Source organism: Liolophura sinensis, chromosome 6, assembly GCF_032854445.1.
Source record: "Liolophura sinensis isolate JHLJ2023 chromosome 6, CUHK_Ljap_v2, whole genome shotgun sequence".
NCBI lineage: Eukaryota > Metazoa > Mollusca > Polyplacophora > Chitonida > Chitonidae > Liolophura > Liolophura sinensis.
In genome coordinates, this window is record NC_088300.1 from 26,528,029 (window position 1) to 26,546,841 (window position 18,813).

An 18,813-nucleotide genomic window follows, 5' to 3' on the forward strand; every position below is an offset into this window, starting at 1 on the left:
TTTTCACCTTTCTTTCCCGAGTATAATCGAAACCAATCGACTAGTACTGTGTTACTGTGTTGATGACTACAATGTTGTATCGACCAGCCTGTTGAAGATTACTACGTTGTATCCAGCAGTGTGTTTCGGACTACATATATATGTACTTGTCATGCGACGGTTTCGTGGTTCACAATGTCTGCCTCAGACTGTCCTCAGTTACATCCACTAATCCAGTGTGCAGTGCATGTGTTAATAAGGCTTCAGATTACCGTATATAGGTATACATATTCCCTGTTATATCAAGTTCCTTTACAGAGATGTCCCAGGTCTGTATGTGCAGAATAAGAGAACTTGTAAAACTAAATCTGTACGTCTGTACATATTGCAATTAACTACGCTGATGTTTATCTGCTCTCCGTCCATTTAAATACGTGTATGTATGCTGCTGAAGTCTGGAAGTTCTTGCCTTCTTGTCAGACTGCTGGTTAAGCTGCAACTGTTTTATTATCTACTTCTATTTTGTGAATATTTTCTTACATATTTATCACCAATTACACATTTATAAATAAACAGTATACTAATATCTGGACTATAACTGGTTTTCTTTTTCTGCAGATGGTATCGTGTACTGATACAGTTAACTATGGCTTGGTTAATAATTATTGCAGAATTTAGGTGGAATCCTTGTGATTATATTATTGTGATTATTGCAAAAGTATGAAAATGTACCTCAAGCTTGTCCTAGTTTTAGCCTCTTATTCTACGCTATACCCTGATTCTGTTCATTTTCCCTTTCCCAGGTTTTTTGACAAGTAAAGATATGAATACATTATTTATTATATGGGATTAAAAATGTGAAAAAAAAAAAAAATCAATATTCATGCTACAGTTACATGTATATTGACTAAAAATAGCAGGCCAGCGAGTCCCAAACATGAAAAGAAGTAGGGTACATGAATTCTTCCAAGTGCACAATGAAAGTCATAATTTTGTCAAAAATGGAAGTAGCCACCCTAAACCCAAACTTGGTCTGGCATCATCTGCTATCAACTGCAAATCATGAATGCTTCTGCCGCATTCTAATGTTGACAAATTTTCACTTTTTTTTTTTTCAAAAGTTAGGTATTCAGAATTGGCATCACATGTCCATATTCTAGTCGTTTGTTTTAAACTTTTGACTGGGACTTGTATTCACATTGCCCATAATCGTAAACACCTTGTGTTTAACTCACAACAGAAAAAAAAAAAAAAAATCCAAAAATTTTTCACAAATTAGGTGATCTTGAAATTTTAGTTTCATCCCTCTTCCAGCACAGAAATAAAAAAAAAAAACAGAACTTTATTCTGCCCCTAAAACTATATTAGTGTTACTTGGTTTAATCTTGCGATCTGGATCAATGACTTGGGATCTCCAGCAAAATACTGGAAGTGTCATGGCCTCGAGCTCCACGCTGAGCAAAGGGAATTGGAAAAATCTCACTAGAAAGCAGATTTTCAGGTAGTGATAATCTTGCGACATACCTACTTTCAGCAACAGTACTACGCATTGATTGCGCCAGTACTGCATCATTTGTACTCTAATGAACAAAGAGCAAAATGGCAGAACTACAACAGAAGACATTAGTGTTCAAAGTAGCTCCTGCCGAAATGTTTGCTGGGACGCTTTGTCAAATCGAAAAAATTTAAGAGGCTATGCCAGAAATTTTTTGCACACAATCAGAGCAAATCTAATTACATTTCTGCTGTTATTTTAGAATACCCCAAATAATTATCTTTCACAAAATATCAGCCTCGTCAATGCATATTATCTCAAATCATTAAGTTTCTAAAATTTAGAAAGCAGTCACAGCTTGTTCAAACTTCTGAAGCACTTTAAAGCAGCATTTATCAACAAAACAAGACTGATATCACTTAAAGGCAATAATTTTAGTTACTCGGCAAATGCAGAAAATATTTGATCGGCGAATATGAAGTTTTTGCCAAAAAATCTCAAGTAGCATCTTTAATATATAGCAGAATATGTTTACTACTTCCAAATCATTTTCCCAAATCGTGGTTCTAAAGTCTTAGCTCATACAGGATAAACCCACTACGAAGACATTTGTGGATGAAAAGGATCTTTATTAACATTTTTCTTTTCACATGTCCTTTTCTTCCAATTATATTCATGAAAATTTTAAGACACAGACAAGTACAAAACACGATCACAATGAATCCACATGAACAACAATTTTTAAATAGTTGTGAGGACACCTCGACGATCTTGTCATTAAATGATGAGAACTATCAATTCTTTTCTTGAAAGTAATATGCTGACAAATTGCTGAAGGGTGGGGCTACAAGAAACAAATTAATAATAGTGTGTACAATATGGAGGAGGATTCAGTTGAACATTACTTTTTTTAAGTTGTTAATCAACTTCCTCCATCTTTGAAGCATCATCATCATCGCCTTCCAGAGGTGGCATTTCCTCAGTCTCTGCCACTGCCTCTCCTGTTGGCACTATATCTTCATCATCAATTCCTGAAAAACACAACATGGTTGCATTACAAGCCAATTCAACAAACTGACATTTTCTGGGCAAGTATGCGAATCCTCTTAATCACAGGATGCAGTAAGCTGCGCCATCTGAAGCATTTTTTTTTTTTTTTTTTTATAACTGGCCTAATACCATATTCACTGTGGTTATAGCCATGAAACCGAAGTTACCATACGAAATTCTTTCCAACAGGCAATCACTCTTACATCATGTTTCATCACCTTGGGATGCACATTATTTTAATCAACAATCCGACACTATATTCCACTGCTTGTATATTGGGATGTTTTGTTTTGTCACATTGAAAATTATTCAAACACTATTTGGTCTAATCATGACACTAACCCCCAGGTTCTCCACTAACAAAACACAAGATCTAACTTCTACTTACCAATTACTGAGATTTTCTATTTCAGAGTAACCCACACTAAGACAACTTTCAACATGAAATAAACCCATCTAACCCAAGTGGTGTTTTAACAATTTTTTTAAGTGAAGTTTTCTATTATAGGATGGTGGTCAAGTTGGCTGGCGGAGGAAACCAGACTGCCTGAAGTGATCTGCCATTGGTGAGATCCCAACTAAACTTCAAAGCTACACCATAAGCCATGAAAAGTAGATTTCACAGTGTCTTTGGTTGAGAGCCTTACACTCACCGCCTGCCAGCAGTTTAATATTACGGTTGAAGCCTAAATTTTATTTACCTAATCCGAGTTTGATCATCCTGTAGATTCTGGCTGAGTGAGTTACATTGTCCTCCAGAGAAAAGCCTGATGCCAGCAGAGATGTCTCAAACAACAACATCACTAAGTCTTTCACAGATTTGTCGTTTTTGTCTGCCTTGACCTTTTCTGATAAAGATCGGATAATCTGATGGTCTGGGTTGATCTCGAGGTGTTTCTTGGCGGCCATGTACCCCATGGTGCTAGTGTCTCTGAGGGCCTGGGCCTTCATGATGCGCTCCATGTTAGCTGACCAACCATATTGACTGGTTACAATACAACAGGGAGAGGACACCAAGCGGTTGGATACTACCACCTGAAATAAGCAGAAAATATAACATACATTAAGTATTGCTATCCTACATAGAATGTATGTTGAGCACCTGTCTACCAACTCGAAATCTGAAAACAAACCAAGTTTCAGCAACAAAGGAAATATTTTCCCTAGAAAAGTTTCACTTCTTCTAGGAACGTTTAGTGTTAGTATTGTATCCTACCAGTGTTTGCATGATCCATTTTAGAAGCAGTATTACAACAATTAATTCACAACTGCTACCGGGTCATTACCTTTTCCACCTTTTTATCCAGGATTTCTTTCATGACTTTGCACAGCCCCTCCAGCTCAGCTTTTGCTTCCTCAAACTTTTTCTTTTCTTCCTCATCCTCTGGCAACTGAAGCCCCTCCTTGGTCACACAGACTAGCGTCTTTCCATCGTACTCTTTAAGCTGCTGAACTGCGTACTCGTCAATAGGGTCCACCATATAGAGAACCTCGAACCCTCGCTTCTTCACACGTTCCACAAATGCGGAGTTCTGGACAGCTTCACGACTTTCTCCTGCAAGAAACCATGGCAACAAAATGTAAACTCATTTTACATAATATGGTTGTAAATAAAATTGACATTATAAAATATCCACAGGGTGAATTATCCAAGATTTGTGAAACATTCATGGTCGTGTTCTAATGATTGGTATGTGCAACGAGCTAAAAATTACATGACTGCAGTCATTTATGGTTGAGAAAACCTCTATTCAGCTCTTACGAACAAAAAGAGTTGCCTATTTCTCATCTGGACAAAGATGCCTTAAGTTCTACCCTATTTTCCTGGAATATGGCAGAACACCTAAGTACAGATTTATACCTGTGATGTAATAGATGTCTTTCTGGTTTTCCTTCATTCGAGAAACATATTCCTTGAGGGAGGACATCTCGTCTCCACTGGTTGACGTGTGGTACCGCAAGAAGTCCGACAGTTTCTTTCTGTTTGTTGTGTCTTCATGCATCCCAAGCTACAATGAAAAGCAACAATTTTTCAGGAAAAAGACAAACACACATTGCTTTTCCGCAAGCTTACCCAAGAATTCAAGCAAACTTTGAATTACTGCAAGTTTACACAGGAATCTTCAAGTACACTTTGAATTGCTGCAAGCTTACACAGGAATCTTCAAGTACACTGAATTGTTGCAAACTTACACACTAATCTTCAAGCACACTGAATTGCTGCAAGCTTGCACAGGAATATTCAAGCACACTTTGAATTACTGCAAGCTTACACAGGAATCTTCAAGCACACACTGAATTGCTGCAAGCTCAATAGTAGTCCTTTAAGAACATAGGATTTCTAACTTATCTATTAACAACAGCTTTTAAAGAGTGAACAAAAGCTAGTGTCAGTGAAGATGAATTTCCAGTGCAAAATTAAAGCCAAAATGGTCCACCAGTGTATAGTACACACTGATAAATGGCGCTCACCTTCAAATTTTTGCCGAACTGCTCGTAGAATTTCTTGTAGTTGTCTTTGTCCTCAGCTATGTCGTCAAACAATTCCATACATTTCTTCACCAGATTTTTCCGGATGACTTTCAAAATCTTGCTCTGTTGTAGCATTTCTCGGGAGATGTTGAGTGGTAAATCCTCAGAGTCCACCACACCACGGATGAAATTTAAATACTCGGGGATCAAATCCTCACAATTGTCCATAATAAACACTCGCCTCACATACAGCTTGATGTTGTTCCTCTTCTTGCGGTTCTCAAACAGGTCGAAGGGTGCTCTCTTTGGAACAAACAGCAAAGCTCGAAACTCTAGCTGGCCTTCTACTGAGAAGTGCTGCAAGAGAAAACCACAAGAATAATCAACACACATTGACAATATATTAATTGCAGATTTCATGATGATGAATTATTTATTATACGGTAACTGACCTAAAGTTTCACCCTGGAACTTGGAAAGTGTATCCCAGAATTCACTGCGTTGTTTGTGGTTTTTACTGGGTGCCACGAGAGAGCATCAAGGGTGGTTAGGGGGTTACACAGACTGTTCAAGAATGTAATAAACAAGCTTGTGCTTCACCATCAACAGTTCATGTTTTCCTCAGTTTTAACTGTAATGATTTTAGTATATGCACTTCGCAACAGCTTGATTGTTTTAGTGTCATTTTGTGATAAATGGGAATTGGGAGAAAACCCTGTGAAGATTAAGCATGACTACCTAGTATGCACGTGCAGTCTTGTATTAAATATCCGTTTTAATATCTGTATGCAAAGTTCTAGCAGAATTTAGCATCCCACTAATCAATACTCGTTCAATGGGCCTAGCAGTAGAGGAGATGAAGCTGTTAAACGGCAATTAAAGCAACACCTACACACGATTACTTCCGCCCCTGCAGCTAAACATTTCTTGTTCATTCTGGCGTAATTTGAAAGACCATCAACTTCTGCCCACATTTCGTAAACATGAATGACTACTTTTCAGATAATATTTTAGTCATACAGATTGGTTCAAACTACATGTAGAGACAAGCCACTTGCAATCACAAGACTTGAACTTTTCCACGTGTCTACCCATCGATAATGCGGCCAAAGGCAAAACAATAATCTTAACTCACATCTGGGCCAAACTGTATACGGGAAATCATAAAACATGCAATTTATTTTGATATAAAGTTAGTGACAGTGTTGCGTAATGTGATAAACAAATCAGGTTTCCTAATATGCTGGACTCGCACACAGCGCTACCGAAAATAAAGGTAAATGTAAATGGTGGTAGTTTTCAGAAACCTTGCGTGGAGTAAGTTTTCTGTGTTTAACAGGAGGTTCACCATATAAAAACGCAGAAAAGGCACTCTTCTGCAGCAGGAGGACAGTTCCAAATGTTAAGAAACAAAATGTGCGTCTAGACTGACATACTAACTTGGAATTACATGGACACAGGAAGCTGAGGAGCTGAAATACGTTTGTACACATTCTTTGCATAATGATGGCTCTCAGAAGACAACCGTTTACCAGATAACAGTGTGAGGTGACTTCCACATAGGCCTAACCCGCTTAATGTGTTTGTAGTATACATTGTGCATGTACATTCCTTTCTTGGCGTGGTCATTCTCTAAGATAATGTTTGGAATGTAAAGGTCTGTAATAGACATCACCTGTCTTGATATTTTCTTTGATTTCATTCATATTCATATTTAGAGATGAACATGTAGACCTGCACACCTCAATGTCAGTGATTTGACCTTATGTGACGCGCATTAGCAATCAGAGCTGCCAAATGCCATTCACGGTTATGAAACAGGCTGCGGGTTTATCACTCTCTTCTGCCATCTTGCCGCCAACTCAGATTGTGGGAAAGTAAATGACAGTAATTCATGTGTGAAACTTTAGATTATTTAGGGTATATTTAATTCCGAAATTACAGAGTGCCCACTGTAGTGAAAATTCCCGATAAACCTTACTGACCAAAGGCAACAGCTAAAGTGAAAACAGAATGAGATGTTGTTTCATGTGAAAGCCAGATGGGCCCCATACATTTACCTCCACTATCACAAGCAGCCAAAGGGCAGAAATGCCACACCTAACTGCAGTTCCACTGAAGTAATTATCAGCAGCATATTATAATTTATAACTCTGATGCTTACATCAGCTGTCAGCAACAAGAATTTGGCTCCCAACAATAAATCCCTTACAACTGTCAATCCCTAAGTTTACCTTAACAGCTAAATGGTCCTCCCAGTCATTGGTCAAAGATTTGTAGAACTCTCCATACTCCTCCTGCGTGATGTCGTCTGGGTTACGTGTCCACAGAGGCTTGGTTTTGTTCAGCTCTTCAAACTCTGTGTAGTTCTCTTTGATGGTTTTCTTTTTCTTGTCTTTCTTGGAATCGTCCTCCTCATCTTCATCAAGGTCTTCCACTTTAGGCTTATCCTACATGAACAATAGTTAGGTTAAAAATACATCCATCAAAAACCTTTCAATATGAGATTTTAAACTAATTTAAGTGGGAAAAGGAAAGAAAATCAATTTTCAATAATTTATGTCTTGAATCAAGGGACACAACTCCTGGTGTCTGTTATATCTCCTCAATCTGCATTTGTTGACCAAGACTTAATCTCACCTTCTCTTCGTCTTTGTCTTCCTCTTTTTTCTCCTCTTCCTCCTCATCATCAGACACTTCCTTATCTCTTTGCTTCTGTACCAGAAGGCTGATAGGGTACCCAATAAACTGGCTGTGTTTCTTCACCACTTCTTTCAGGCGTTTCTCCTCCAAGTACTCTGCTTGATCTTCCTTCATGTGCAGGGTTATCCGAGTTCCTCTGCTCAGCTGTTCCCCTGTCAATGGCCGAATGGTGAACGACCCACCGGCAGAAGACTCCCATATGTATGCCTCATCATCGTTGTGTTTGGACATAACTGTAACTTTATCTGCTACCAAGTAAGCCGAGTAGAACCCCACACCAAACTGTCCAATCATAGAGATATCGGCACCGGCTTGCAGGGCCTCCATAAATGCCTTGGTTCCGGACTTGGCAATGGTACCTAAGTTGTTGACCAGGTCTGCCTTTGTCATGCCCACGCCTGTGTCCACTATGGTCAGGGTGTTCTGCTCTTTGTTAGGGATGATCTGTATGTATAGGTCTTTCCCGCTGTCCAACTTAGACGGGTCTGTCAAACTCTCGTATCGAATTTTATCCAAAGCATCCGAGGAGTTTGAGATAAGTTCTCTGAGGAAGATTTCTTTGTTGGAATAGAAGGTGTTGATGATTAAGCTCATCAACTGAGCAATTTCGGCCTGGAAGGCGAAGGTTTCAGCCTCCCCTTCCTCAATTTGCTGGCTCTCGATTTCAGGCATCTGTGAAAAAGAAAGTAAAAGTTGCATTACTACATTGTGGACGTAAAATGTATACATATTTTCACTGATTATTGGCAGCTGTAATTGCTACGATACATGTTTTTATTAGTTCTAATTTCAAACCCTGTCCCTACATCATTTTCCGAGAACAAAAGAAAGCTCTACATCCACGACGTACGCATATAGTCCGCGCATTCTATTTTTGCTAATTCATTGCTCAATCCACTTACTGCTTTCACCAGTTCTACTGGGTCCGTCGCGTGAATCATTCAGCTTATGGTAAAAGAAATAGTTCAAACAATGCCAAAGGTATTTAATTAAATCTATATCAAGCCATGGTTCATCAACCAAGGAAGTTAACATGAAGTTAACTTCTTCAAAACCACGTGGGGAGTTCCTTTGTCGGTAAATCGATCATCATGATGCCGACTGATATTATGTAAAATAAAAAACAAAAATTATGCATACCGGTATTTGCATTTTCATTATGGCCTTACATTCTGTTTCACTTACCGTGATGATTAACTATGAGAATATCAGAAGAATCGACTAGAACTCCACTGCTCCTGTTGAAGGTAGGTGCGATCGCTTGTTCCTGCAGCGACTTGACTAACGCACGTGTTTGTCGAAATGATTGATCACGTGACTGGAGATAACAGCGTCATTTCAATAAAAAGTAAAATTAAAGAGGTTCCCAGATATTTTGAGAAACGTAACGCAACAAACAATGACTCACATTTATTTTTGGCTATTATTTTGAAAAATAGTGTAATTTTCAGCAGGCATTATAAATATAAAGAACGCCCTATTTGATGCGCAAGTTCATCATTTCGCCGTAATGCGGTTTTCTAGAAAGTTCATCAGGCGAATTACGGAAGTGTTGATGGAGTTTAGTTCCGGCCGTACTCCACGCAGCGATGTGGCCAAATCGCCCCTACTTACGAACTACAATCAAGTTACCGTGTATACACATTACTCGGATTCGCTGAAGTATATCTGCAGCATTCCGGACGTGGTTTGAAAAACATGTCAAATGCTATTAGATATGGCCTAAATTAGAAACACAATTTAGGTATAGTATATGGGTTTATTTTACACCAGTTGAAAAAGAAGAGACGAGAACTTTATGACAGATACAAGAATATACATGGAATTTATGCATACATGGTAGCGAAAATAAATGCTAATTTCAACCACCCCATGTTTATTTATTTATTTATTTATTTGATTGGTGTTGTGCGCCATACACAAGAGTATTTCTCTTATACGACAGTGGTCAGCATATTATGGTGGGAGGAAAACAGGCGGAGCCCAAAGGAAACCCACGACCATCTGCAGGTTGCTGGCAGACCTTCCCACTTTCGGCCGGAGCATGGGCTGGAAATGAACTCACAGCGACCGCATTTGTGAGAGGCTCCTGGGTCATTACGCTGCGCTAGCGGGCTACCCGAGCCACAGAGGCCCCCGATAACCCCACGTCAATGCTGCATTAAAGTACTGTATTTAAATTACTACATATGTTCAACACATTAAAACATATGCTCTAGACACAATGTATACCCTTCAGAATATATCAGCGGCTTCTATGCACAGTTCAAAATCTGTAATAAAATATTAATTAACGTTCATATAAAATTTATAATGCAGGTCGCTTTTATAACTTTTTCATATTTTATAATCATTTAAACAATATAAATAATACAGGTATGAGGTTAATAACTTTAATTAAGAAATTATACAAATCAAGGTTGTCCAACAGACTTTTTTTAATATATTATTTAATTAAGGACCAACATATGATTTTCTGTGTAATGCATCTATGTTCATAGCTATGGGCCTATCACTGCAATAAACGAAGCATCCCAATCAAGAACCTCGGGCGATTTTTAATAAATGCAGCCTTCATACTGATGTACTTATAGGGTTTTAATGCACGCCTATACACATGCAATAATTTATAGTTTATTAAACTTTTGATGATACGTACGTTTTTTAAAATAATATAGTCTCGTGGATGCGAGTACGCTCGTGACACCACCTCTTTCAGTGAAGATTGAGTGTTTATACCAGTATCTGGCGTGTCTTGCATTGCATGGCGTAAATATGAACTCGCGTTGTACAGCTTGTATGTAATGTGTGTTTATTGTCATATGTTCATCAAGATCAGATGATATTTTACACCAGGCCTATTACAACCTCATTGTGCATGCATACGTATGTGCGTTAAGAGCATATAAAATCGTTAACAAGCGGAGATGAAATCGAACTTCATGTCACTGCTAATAATGATGAAATCAGTTAATTTAGTCAGAGTATATACGTAAGTTCAGTACACGTTCTGCGAACCCCAGGCATGTCATTCTAGGCTTATCTAAATCACCAATTTTAAAAAAATGTTTTTCAACAGCTTTAAAATTTTTATACAACTATAAAATCAGTTTGTCTGTATACAGGGAAGTAAAACAGACATGTATACAGTTACGTGAAATGAATGGGCTTCTACTAAATACACGCACAATGTCGGCCTGCATGCGTAAACAAACTTTTGTGTTGTATTGAGTGGCAACATTTCTTATCTTTCGTAATAAAACATACATGTTTACATGTTTCAGAACTAATTTTCAGTCGCTTGTAAACACTGCGAATGTTCAGGAAAAATATCGCGAAGAATCTAATTATAATACTCGGACGTTGACACAGTTGAAGTATTTTTGATCAGAGAAATTTCTGGAAAGCCGCTTCACAATAATACCAATGCAACTTCCTGAATATAGTCCCTCGTTATTTCGTTGATATAGCCACAATTATGACCTTAACATTGTTCCCATTAAATTATAATTGCAAATTTAACGTAAGTAATGCGCCAGGGTATTGCTTCAAACGTCAAAATTAGCCAAGAAAATTTTTTTCGAAATGATGGAGCAGGGTTTATGGGTTGCCCTGTTTGGAGATTGGATTGTATAAATGCGTCGCGAAAGCTCGAGACCTGTTAGATTACTCAAGAACTACTTAGATATTCGACGATCACAAAGCGTTAGCAGACGACATACTGCGTTTCCTGAATATTTGCTACTGATATTAAGGTGAGTTATGGTTTTGATCAGATCAGGATGGACGGGGTAAAACGTTGTTGTAGTGTCTCAAAGATCGCCGAGAATCTGTGCTAAAAACTAAATTATATCCACATTTGAGACACCGTTAGAGCCGGGAGCACTGAGCACGTGTTCTTGCATATACGGACGCATCATCATTTTCTGGTCGACTTTAAGTCTGGCTAAGCACAGTGCGTTGGCATTTCATTCTTTTTTACTTTATTCTGGTGTATTAATAGTGGCAGTCCTTTTGAAACTGCTGAGAATATCTGTATTTTAACTTGAAGGAATATGAACCAAATTATATAGGCTGCCTGTTTTTTACTTGGCAGAAATATATGTACTACCTGACAATGACAGGTGAAAGTGCGCAGGTGGAAGACATTATTTCAATAATTCTATGCTAACGTATTTACTTGTGGTTAATTTTCAGATGCCTGAAATAGAGAGCCAGCAAATTGAGGAAGGGGAGGCTGAAACCTTCGCCTTCCAGGCCGAAATTGCGCAGTTGATGAGCTTAATCATCAACACCTTCTACTCCAACAAAGAAATCTTCCTCAGAGAACTTATCTCAAACTCCTCGGATGCTTTGGATAAAATTCGATACGAGAGTTTGACAGACCCGTCTAAGTTGGACAGCGGGAAAGACCTATACATACAGATCATCCCTAACAAAGAGCAGAACACCCTGACCATAGTGGACACAGGCGTGGGCATGACAAAGGCAGACCTGGTCAACAACTTAGGTACCATTGCCAAGTCCGGAACCAAGGCATTTATGGAGGCCTTGCAAGCCGGTGCCGATATCTCTATGATTGGACAGTTTGGTGTGGGGTTCTACTCGGCTTACTTGGTAGCAGACAAAGTGACAGTTATGTCCAAACACAACGATGATGAGGCATACATATGGGAGTCTTCTGCCGGTGGGTCGTTCACCATTCGGCCATTGACAGGGGAACAGCTGAGCAGAGGAACGAGGATAACCCTGCACATGAAGGAAGATCAAGCGGAGTACTTGGAGGAGAAACGCCTGAAAGAAGTGGTGAAGAAACACAGCCAGTTTATTGGGTACCCTATCAGCCTTCTGGTACAGAAGCAAAGAGATAAGGAAGTGTCTGATGATGAGGAGGAAGAGGAGAAAAAGGAGGAAGACAAAGACGAAGAGAAGGTGAGATTGGTTTTCATTCCCTTTTATTCATCATGTAAATTGAAGAATTGCTTAACCAGACCTTCATTCATATCATATGCTTTAAGTTAAGTGTTTTAACTGATCCTGACCATCAGGTGCAAAATCATTATAATGTAGTAATTTAAGCCAACCATCAGCTAAAACTAAAGTAGCCAACCTCTAATTTCAGATGAGAGAATGTAAATTATCCTGGAAGAAATCACAGTGATCAATAAAACAAAAATAATTTTTGAGTTTGTCCATGTTGATTGTTCACTTGGGATAGAAAGCAGTTTTAGTCAGGAGTTATGCCCTTTGGATAGAATATATAGATACCGTACATGTTTGATGTTTAAGCTGAATGACATCATAAAATTGATCTGAAACCTCCAGCATCACTGAGTAAAAGATTTGGTGACAGGTTTCTAAACCTAAGTGTTCTTACAGGATAAGCCTAAAGTGGAGGATCTGGATGAAGACGAGGATGATGATTCCAAAAAAGACAAGAAAAAGAAGAAAACCATCAAAGAGAACTACACAGAGTTTGAAGAGCTGAACAAAACCAAGCCTCTGTGGACACGTAACCCAGATGACATCTCGCAGGAGGAGTATGGAGAGTTCTACAAATCTTTGACCAATGACTGGGAGGACCATTTAGCTGTTAAGGTAAGATTAGGGATTGACAGTTGTAAGGGATTTATTGTTGGGAGCCAAATTCTTGTTGCTGACAGCTGATGTAAGCATCAGAGTTATAAATTACAATAAGCTCCTGATAATTACTTCAGTGGACCTGCATTTAGGTGTGGCATTTCTGCCCTTTGGCTGCTTGTGATAGTGGAGGTAAATGTATGGGGCCCATCTGGCTTTCACATGAAACTACACCTCATTCTGTTTTCACTTTAGCTGTTGCCTTTGGTCAGTCAGGTTTCTCAGGAATTTTCACTACAGTGGGCACTCTGTAATTTCGGAATTAAATCTACAGTAAATGATCTAAAGTTTCACACGTGAATTACTGTCATTTACTCTCGCACAATCTGAGTTGGCAGAAAGAAGACAGAAGACAGTGATAAACTCTCAGCCTGTTTCATAACCGTGAATGGCATTTGGCAGCTCTGATTGCTAATGCGCCCCACATGGGGTCAAATCACTGACATTGAGGTGTGCAGGTCTACATGTGCATCTCTCAATATACCCGTGAATGAAATCAAAGAAAATATCAAGACAGGTGATGTCTATTACAAACCTTTACATTCCAAACATTGTCTCAGAGAATGACCACGCCAAAAAAGGAATGTACATGCACAATGTACACTGCAGACAAACTGTTTGATCGGGTTAGGCCTATGTGGAAGTCACCTCACACTGTTATCTGGTAAACGGTTGTCTTCTGAGAGCCATCATTATGTAAAGAATATGTGTACAAATGTATTTCAGCTCATCAGCTTCCTGTGTCCATGTAATTCCAAGATAGTATGTCAATCTAGACGCACATTTTACAGTTGGAACTGTCCTCCTGTTGCAGAAGAGTGCCTTTTCTGCGTTTTCATATGACGAACTTCTGTTAAAAACAGAAAATATACTCCATGTGAGGTTTCCGTAAAATACCATGATTTACATTTACCTTTATTTTCGGTAGCGTTGTGTGCGAGTCTCACATATTAGGAAACCTGATTTGTTTGAGTTGTTAACACATTACACAACACCGTCACTAACTTTATATCAAAATAAATTGCATGTTTTATGATTTACTGTATACAGTTTGGCCCAGATGTGATTCAAGATTATTGTTTTGCCTGTTGCCGGCAAAAATTATGCTATCAATGGGCAGACACGTGGAAAGTTTGTTTATTACATTCTTAAACAGTCTGTGTAACCCCCTAACCACCCCTGATGCTCTCTCGTGGCACCCAGTAAAAACCACAAACAACGCCATGAATTCTGGGATACACTTTCCAAGTTCCAGGGTGAAACTTTAGGTCAGTTACCGTATAATAAATAATTCATCATCATGAAATCTGCAGTTAATAAATTGTCAATGTGTTGATTATTCTAGTGGTTTTCTCTTGCAGCACTTCTCAGTAGAAGGCCAGCTAGAGTTTCGAGCTTTGCTGTTTGTTCCAAAGAGAGCACCCTTCGACCTGTTTGAGAACCGCAAGAAGAGGAACAACATCAAGCTGTATGTGAGGCGAGTGTTTATTATGGACAATTGTGAGGATTTGATCCCCGAGTATTTAAATTTCATCCGTGGTGTGGTGGACTCTGAGGATTTACCACTCAACATCTCCCGAGAAATGCTACAACAGAGCAAGATTTTGAAAGTCATCCGGAAAAATCTGGTGAAGAAATGTATGGAATTGTTTGACGACATAGCTGAGGACAAAGACAATTACAAGAAATTCTACGAGCAGTTCGGCAAAAATTTGAAGGTGAGTACCATTTTTATTGGTGTGTAATATACCATCCTTAATGCTGTAGTCTTAAAATAAGTATAATTGCTGGTGACTGAATAGTATGCAAGAGGCAAGATTCATTCAATCTGTATTGGCAGTTCACTGATTTTTTTTCTAAAAATTCCTCATTTTTTAACCAGCTCAATATTATGTTGAAAGAAAGTAATAAATCTGCATGGAATGGTCTCTAGCCTTCACATGGCAGGAATCCTTGGTTACATATTTTTGCTTTCATTAGAAAATGATACTGACATCAACAAAACTATAGTTGTGAATTATTGCCTAAAATTGAAACTAGAGAGACGTGTTTGCCCGTATCAACTAATGAACGTATGTATTTACAAATTCCACTTGTTCAGCTTGGAATGCATGAAGACACGACAAACAGAAAGAAATTGGCCGACTTCTTGCGGTACCATACATCAACCAGTGGAGACGAGATGTCCTCCCTCAAGGAATATGTTTCTAGGATGAAGGAAAACCAGAAAGACATCTACTACATCACAGGTAACTTGATATTTTAATATAATTGTCCTTTTCCTCTTTCAAGATCTATTCTTATCTTCAGAAACTTGGCTAGTTTTCCTAAAAGCATATGGCTGATGTGAAGTTGGCATATTTTTTAATCCCGTAAGGTGGCACTAGCGTGAAGCAAGACCTCAATCTATTGTTATGTCAAAATTTGTTGTTGTGCAACGTCTACAATGTTGCAGTGTATTAGTTTCTACTGTAACGTACTTGGGCTGTATTGTGATGTCATAACGATGAGCTAGGAAGCAAGCATTTAACGTCATTAAAATGGCGTCAAGGTCCACATTGATCAGATTCTGTTACCGTACCTAAGGCACAAACCTGCTTAACAGGAAATATCAAACAAGGTAATGTTTACCATTCTGGCTAGTTCAGTTGGAGTTGTGTGTAGGTGACTCATGTTAATCAGAGATCAGTGGTAATGATGAGTTTTTTCACCGGAGTTTAAATTTTGTTGCCATGGTTTCTTGCAGGAGAAAGTCGTGAAGCTGTCCAGAACTCCGCATTTGTGGAACGTGTGAAGAAGCGAGGGTTCGAGGTTCTCTATATGGTGGACCCAATTGACGAGTACGCAGTTCAGCAGCTTAAAGAGTACGATGGAAAGACGCTAGTCTGTGTGACCAAGGAGGGGCTTCAGTTGCCAGAGGATGAGGAAGAAAAGAAAAGGTTTGAGGAAGCAAAAGCTGAGCTGGAGGGGCTGTGCAAAGTCATGAAAGAAATCCTGGATAAAAAGGTGGAAAAGGTAAGTACCCAATAGTGGTTGGAAAGTGAACAAGTTTTTTCTTGTTCCATAGGATGAATTCCATAAGATGGAATTCACTTCGAAGGACATTTTTCAAAATTTCTCAGGGCATAACCTTATCCTGTCAGCAATCAACATTGTAGGTATTCTTTATCCTGGCTAGTGAAAAATATAAGGATTTCTTAAAATATCATTTCTTTGATAATTTGATCAGTTGTATTGATGGTCCAGTATTATGGCTCCTGTACTGTAAAGAATTTTGTTTTGTATGGATATAGGATTTTGATGCTCTGTGCTATATTATTCCCGAGTAGTCCGTAGCACATTATAAAATGTAAAATTTAAATTGAATAATGTTTATATTTGTGTATTTTCTGCTTATTTCAGGTGGTAGTATCCAACCGCTTGGTGTCCTCTCCCTGTTGTATTGTAACCAGTCAGTATGGTTGGTCAGCTAACATGGAGCGCATCATGAAGGCCCAGGCCCTCAGAGACACTAGCACCATGGGGTACATGGCCGCCAAGAAACACCTCGAGATCAACCCAGACCATCAGATTATCCGATCTTTATCAGAAAAGGTCAAGGCAGACAAAAACGACAAATCTGTGAAAGACTTAGTGATGTTGTTGTTTGAGACATCTCTGCTGGCATCAGGCTTTTCTCTGGAGGACAATGTAACTCACTCAGCCAGAATCTACAGGATGATCAAACTCGGATTAGGTAAGAACCACATATGTTCATAAGTAACATCCCTTAAATTACTGTATTTCACTTAAAGTTTGGCCCGTAAAAAAAAAAAATTCACTTTTAGAGGTAAATAAAGGCCACAAAGTCCGAACACTTAAGTCGTTTCAGATAAGATATAATCAAACTTCAGACAGCTCATGAAGTGTTTTTGGGGGAATTTTTTCGCGAATTTGTGGGTTGGTTCACTTAAAGTCAGATACTTGTCAGGAGAGACCTGGAAAGCTTCACTTTAAGTAGATGATGTATAAAATAGCAGCACTTTTTGTTTTTGTCATCGTTAATATGTCTCAGTGGCCCGGGAAGGAGCACGATTGAATTAGAATCGAGTAAAATGTTTCAGTTGTAAAATGTTAAACTTTCAGTGAAATACAGTAATTTGAAATCATGAACATAAGCAGCTACTCAAAAATTGAGTTGTACATAATCTATATGAACTGAGTGTAACGACAACAGGTTTTACATCACATGGTTATGCTTCTAAGTAGCTTCTAAACTTTAAAAGAGAAATTAAGAAAAAAACATGGACTGAATAGAGCACTGGCTGTGATACATTTATTTATTTGATTGGTGTTTTATGCCATACTCTAGAATATTTCACTTGTACAGCAGCCACCATTATGGTCAAAGGGAACGGAGCAAAGGCTGTGATATACCATACACTGCAGCAGAATGTGGGGAACATCTTGTCAAAGAGCATGTTTCATCAAAGATATCTCCTGCTGAGAGTTTTTTGTGCTGGTGTTACAGGTATTGATGATGATGATTCTGCCATGGCAACAGATGATGGGGCTGGAGGAGACACAAGTGAGGAAATGCCCCCACTGGAGGGTGACGACGATGATGCCTCTAAAATGGAGGAGGTGGACTGAAGAACATGATGTTTAACCTCTCTTTTCAATCACCCTAAATCATCCCAGGCTTCTTGCAGACAGAATCTTTCTTGGGAAATCAGGTCCTCAAGTTTAATTGGCTTTATGCAGAAGTGGTTTCTAGATCATCACCTTTGATGATCGTGCAAAAAACGTGCAAAAGACTTCAACAGAGTGGTGGTGTCATGGATGACTTCATTTGTATATAAGCCTGAATTCGCACATCAATTAGTATTCATATCACATTGTTAGGGGGATCCACAAAGTAGAAGTTTTGTTAGGTGTGAGTATATGTGAGATTAAAATCATGTTCTTTGTTGTTAAGAAGGTACAACTGAAGACTCCATTCAATATTACCACTTCATTTTATTCCATTTTATACTGTTAAACAGGTTTTCACTTTCAGTTTACATGTTCAGTTTGTTGGTCTGCTGTGTAACCACTAACATTTCATGCCAGATATTGTTTTTGTTTCTTTTATATATTTATAAAATGTCCAAGCTTTATGGATAGCATTTGATGTGATACACCAACACTTAGCTGTTTATTTGTAGTGAAATGTATAGTAAGTGTTCAAGCAACATAACAATTACATTGAACAGCTCTGTTCCAGAATTACAGTTCTTGATTGCAAGTGAACTGCGATAACCAATGATTTATGAGCAACTTACACTTGAACTCGGTTTCGTATTACTTTGTAAAAGTAAACGTTGAATTTTCAAATAAACGTAGTTTATTTGTATCATATTTTCACTGTGGATCTGTTTTGTCAGTATTATTGTTTCATTGTGTTATCTGTTCAGAATATTAAATTGCCTTCGGTTCAAATGTCCAGTTTTATT

The 18,813-nt window shown here is 38.5% G+C and overlaps 2 protein-coding genes across 2 annotated transcripts; one reads left to right on the forward strand and one right to left on the reverse strand.

The window, feature by feature from the left end:
• Positions 1-2,103: 2,103 nt before the first annotated feature.
• On the reverse strand, positions 2,104-9,012 carry LOC135466172 (heat shock protein 83-like). The gene is made up of 8 exons (XM_064743550.1): positions 8,885-9,012; positions 7,637-8,371; positions 7,231-7,446; positions 4,997-5,353; positions 4,386-4,533; positions 3,811-4,079; positions 3,226-3,559; positions 2,104-2,505 (listed from the first exon to the last, which is right to left on the reverse strand). Exons 2-8 carry the CDS (start codon positions 8,369-8,371, stop codon positions 2,393-2,395), a joined length of 2,172 nt encoding a protein of 723 aa, XP_064599620.1. The 5' UTR covers positions 8,885-9,012; the 3' UTR covers positions 2,104-2,392.
• A 2,334-nt stretch (positions 9,013-11,346) lies between these two features.
• On the forward strand, positions 11,347-18,799 carry LOC135468726 (heat shock protein 83-like). The gene is made up of 8 exons (XM_064747124.1): positions 11,347-11,454; positions 11,897-12,631; positions 13,079-13,297; positions 14,701-15,057; positions 15,441-15,588; positions 16,086-16,354; positions 16,742-17,075; positions 17,850-18,799. The coding sequence occupies exons 2-8, from the start codon at positions 11,897-11,899 to the stop codon at positions 17,969-17,971; spliced, it is 2,184 nt and encodes a 727-aa protein (XP_064603194.1). The 5' UTR covers positions 11,347-11,454; the 3' UTR covers positions 17,972-18,799.
• Positions 18,800-18,813: the final 14 nt, after the last annotated feature.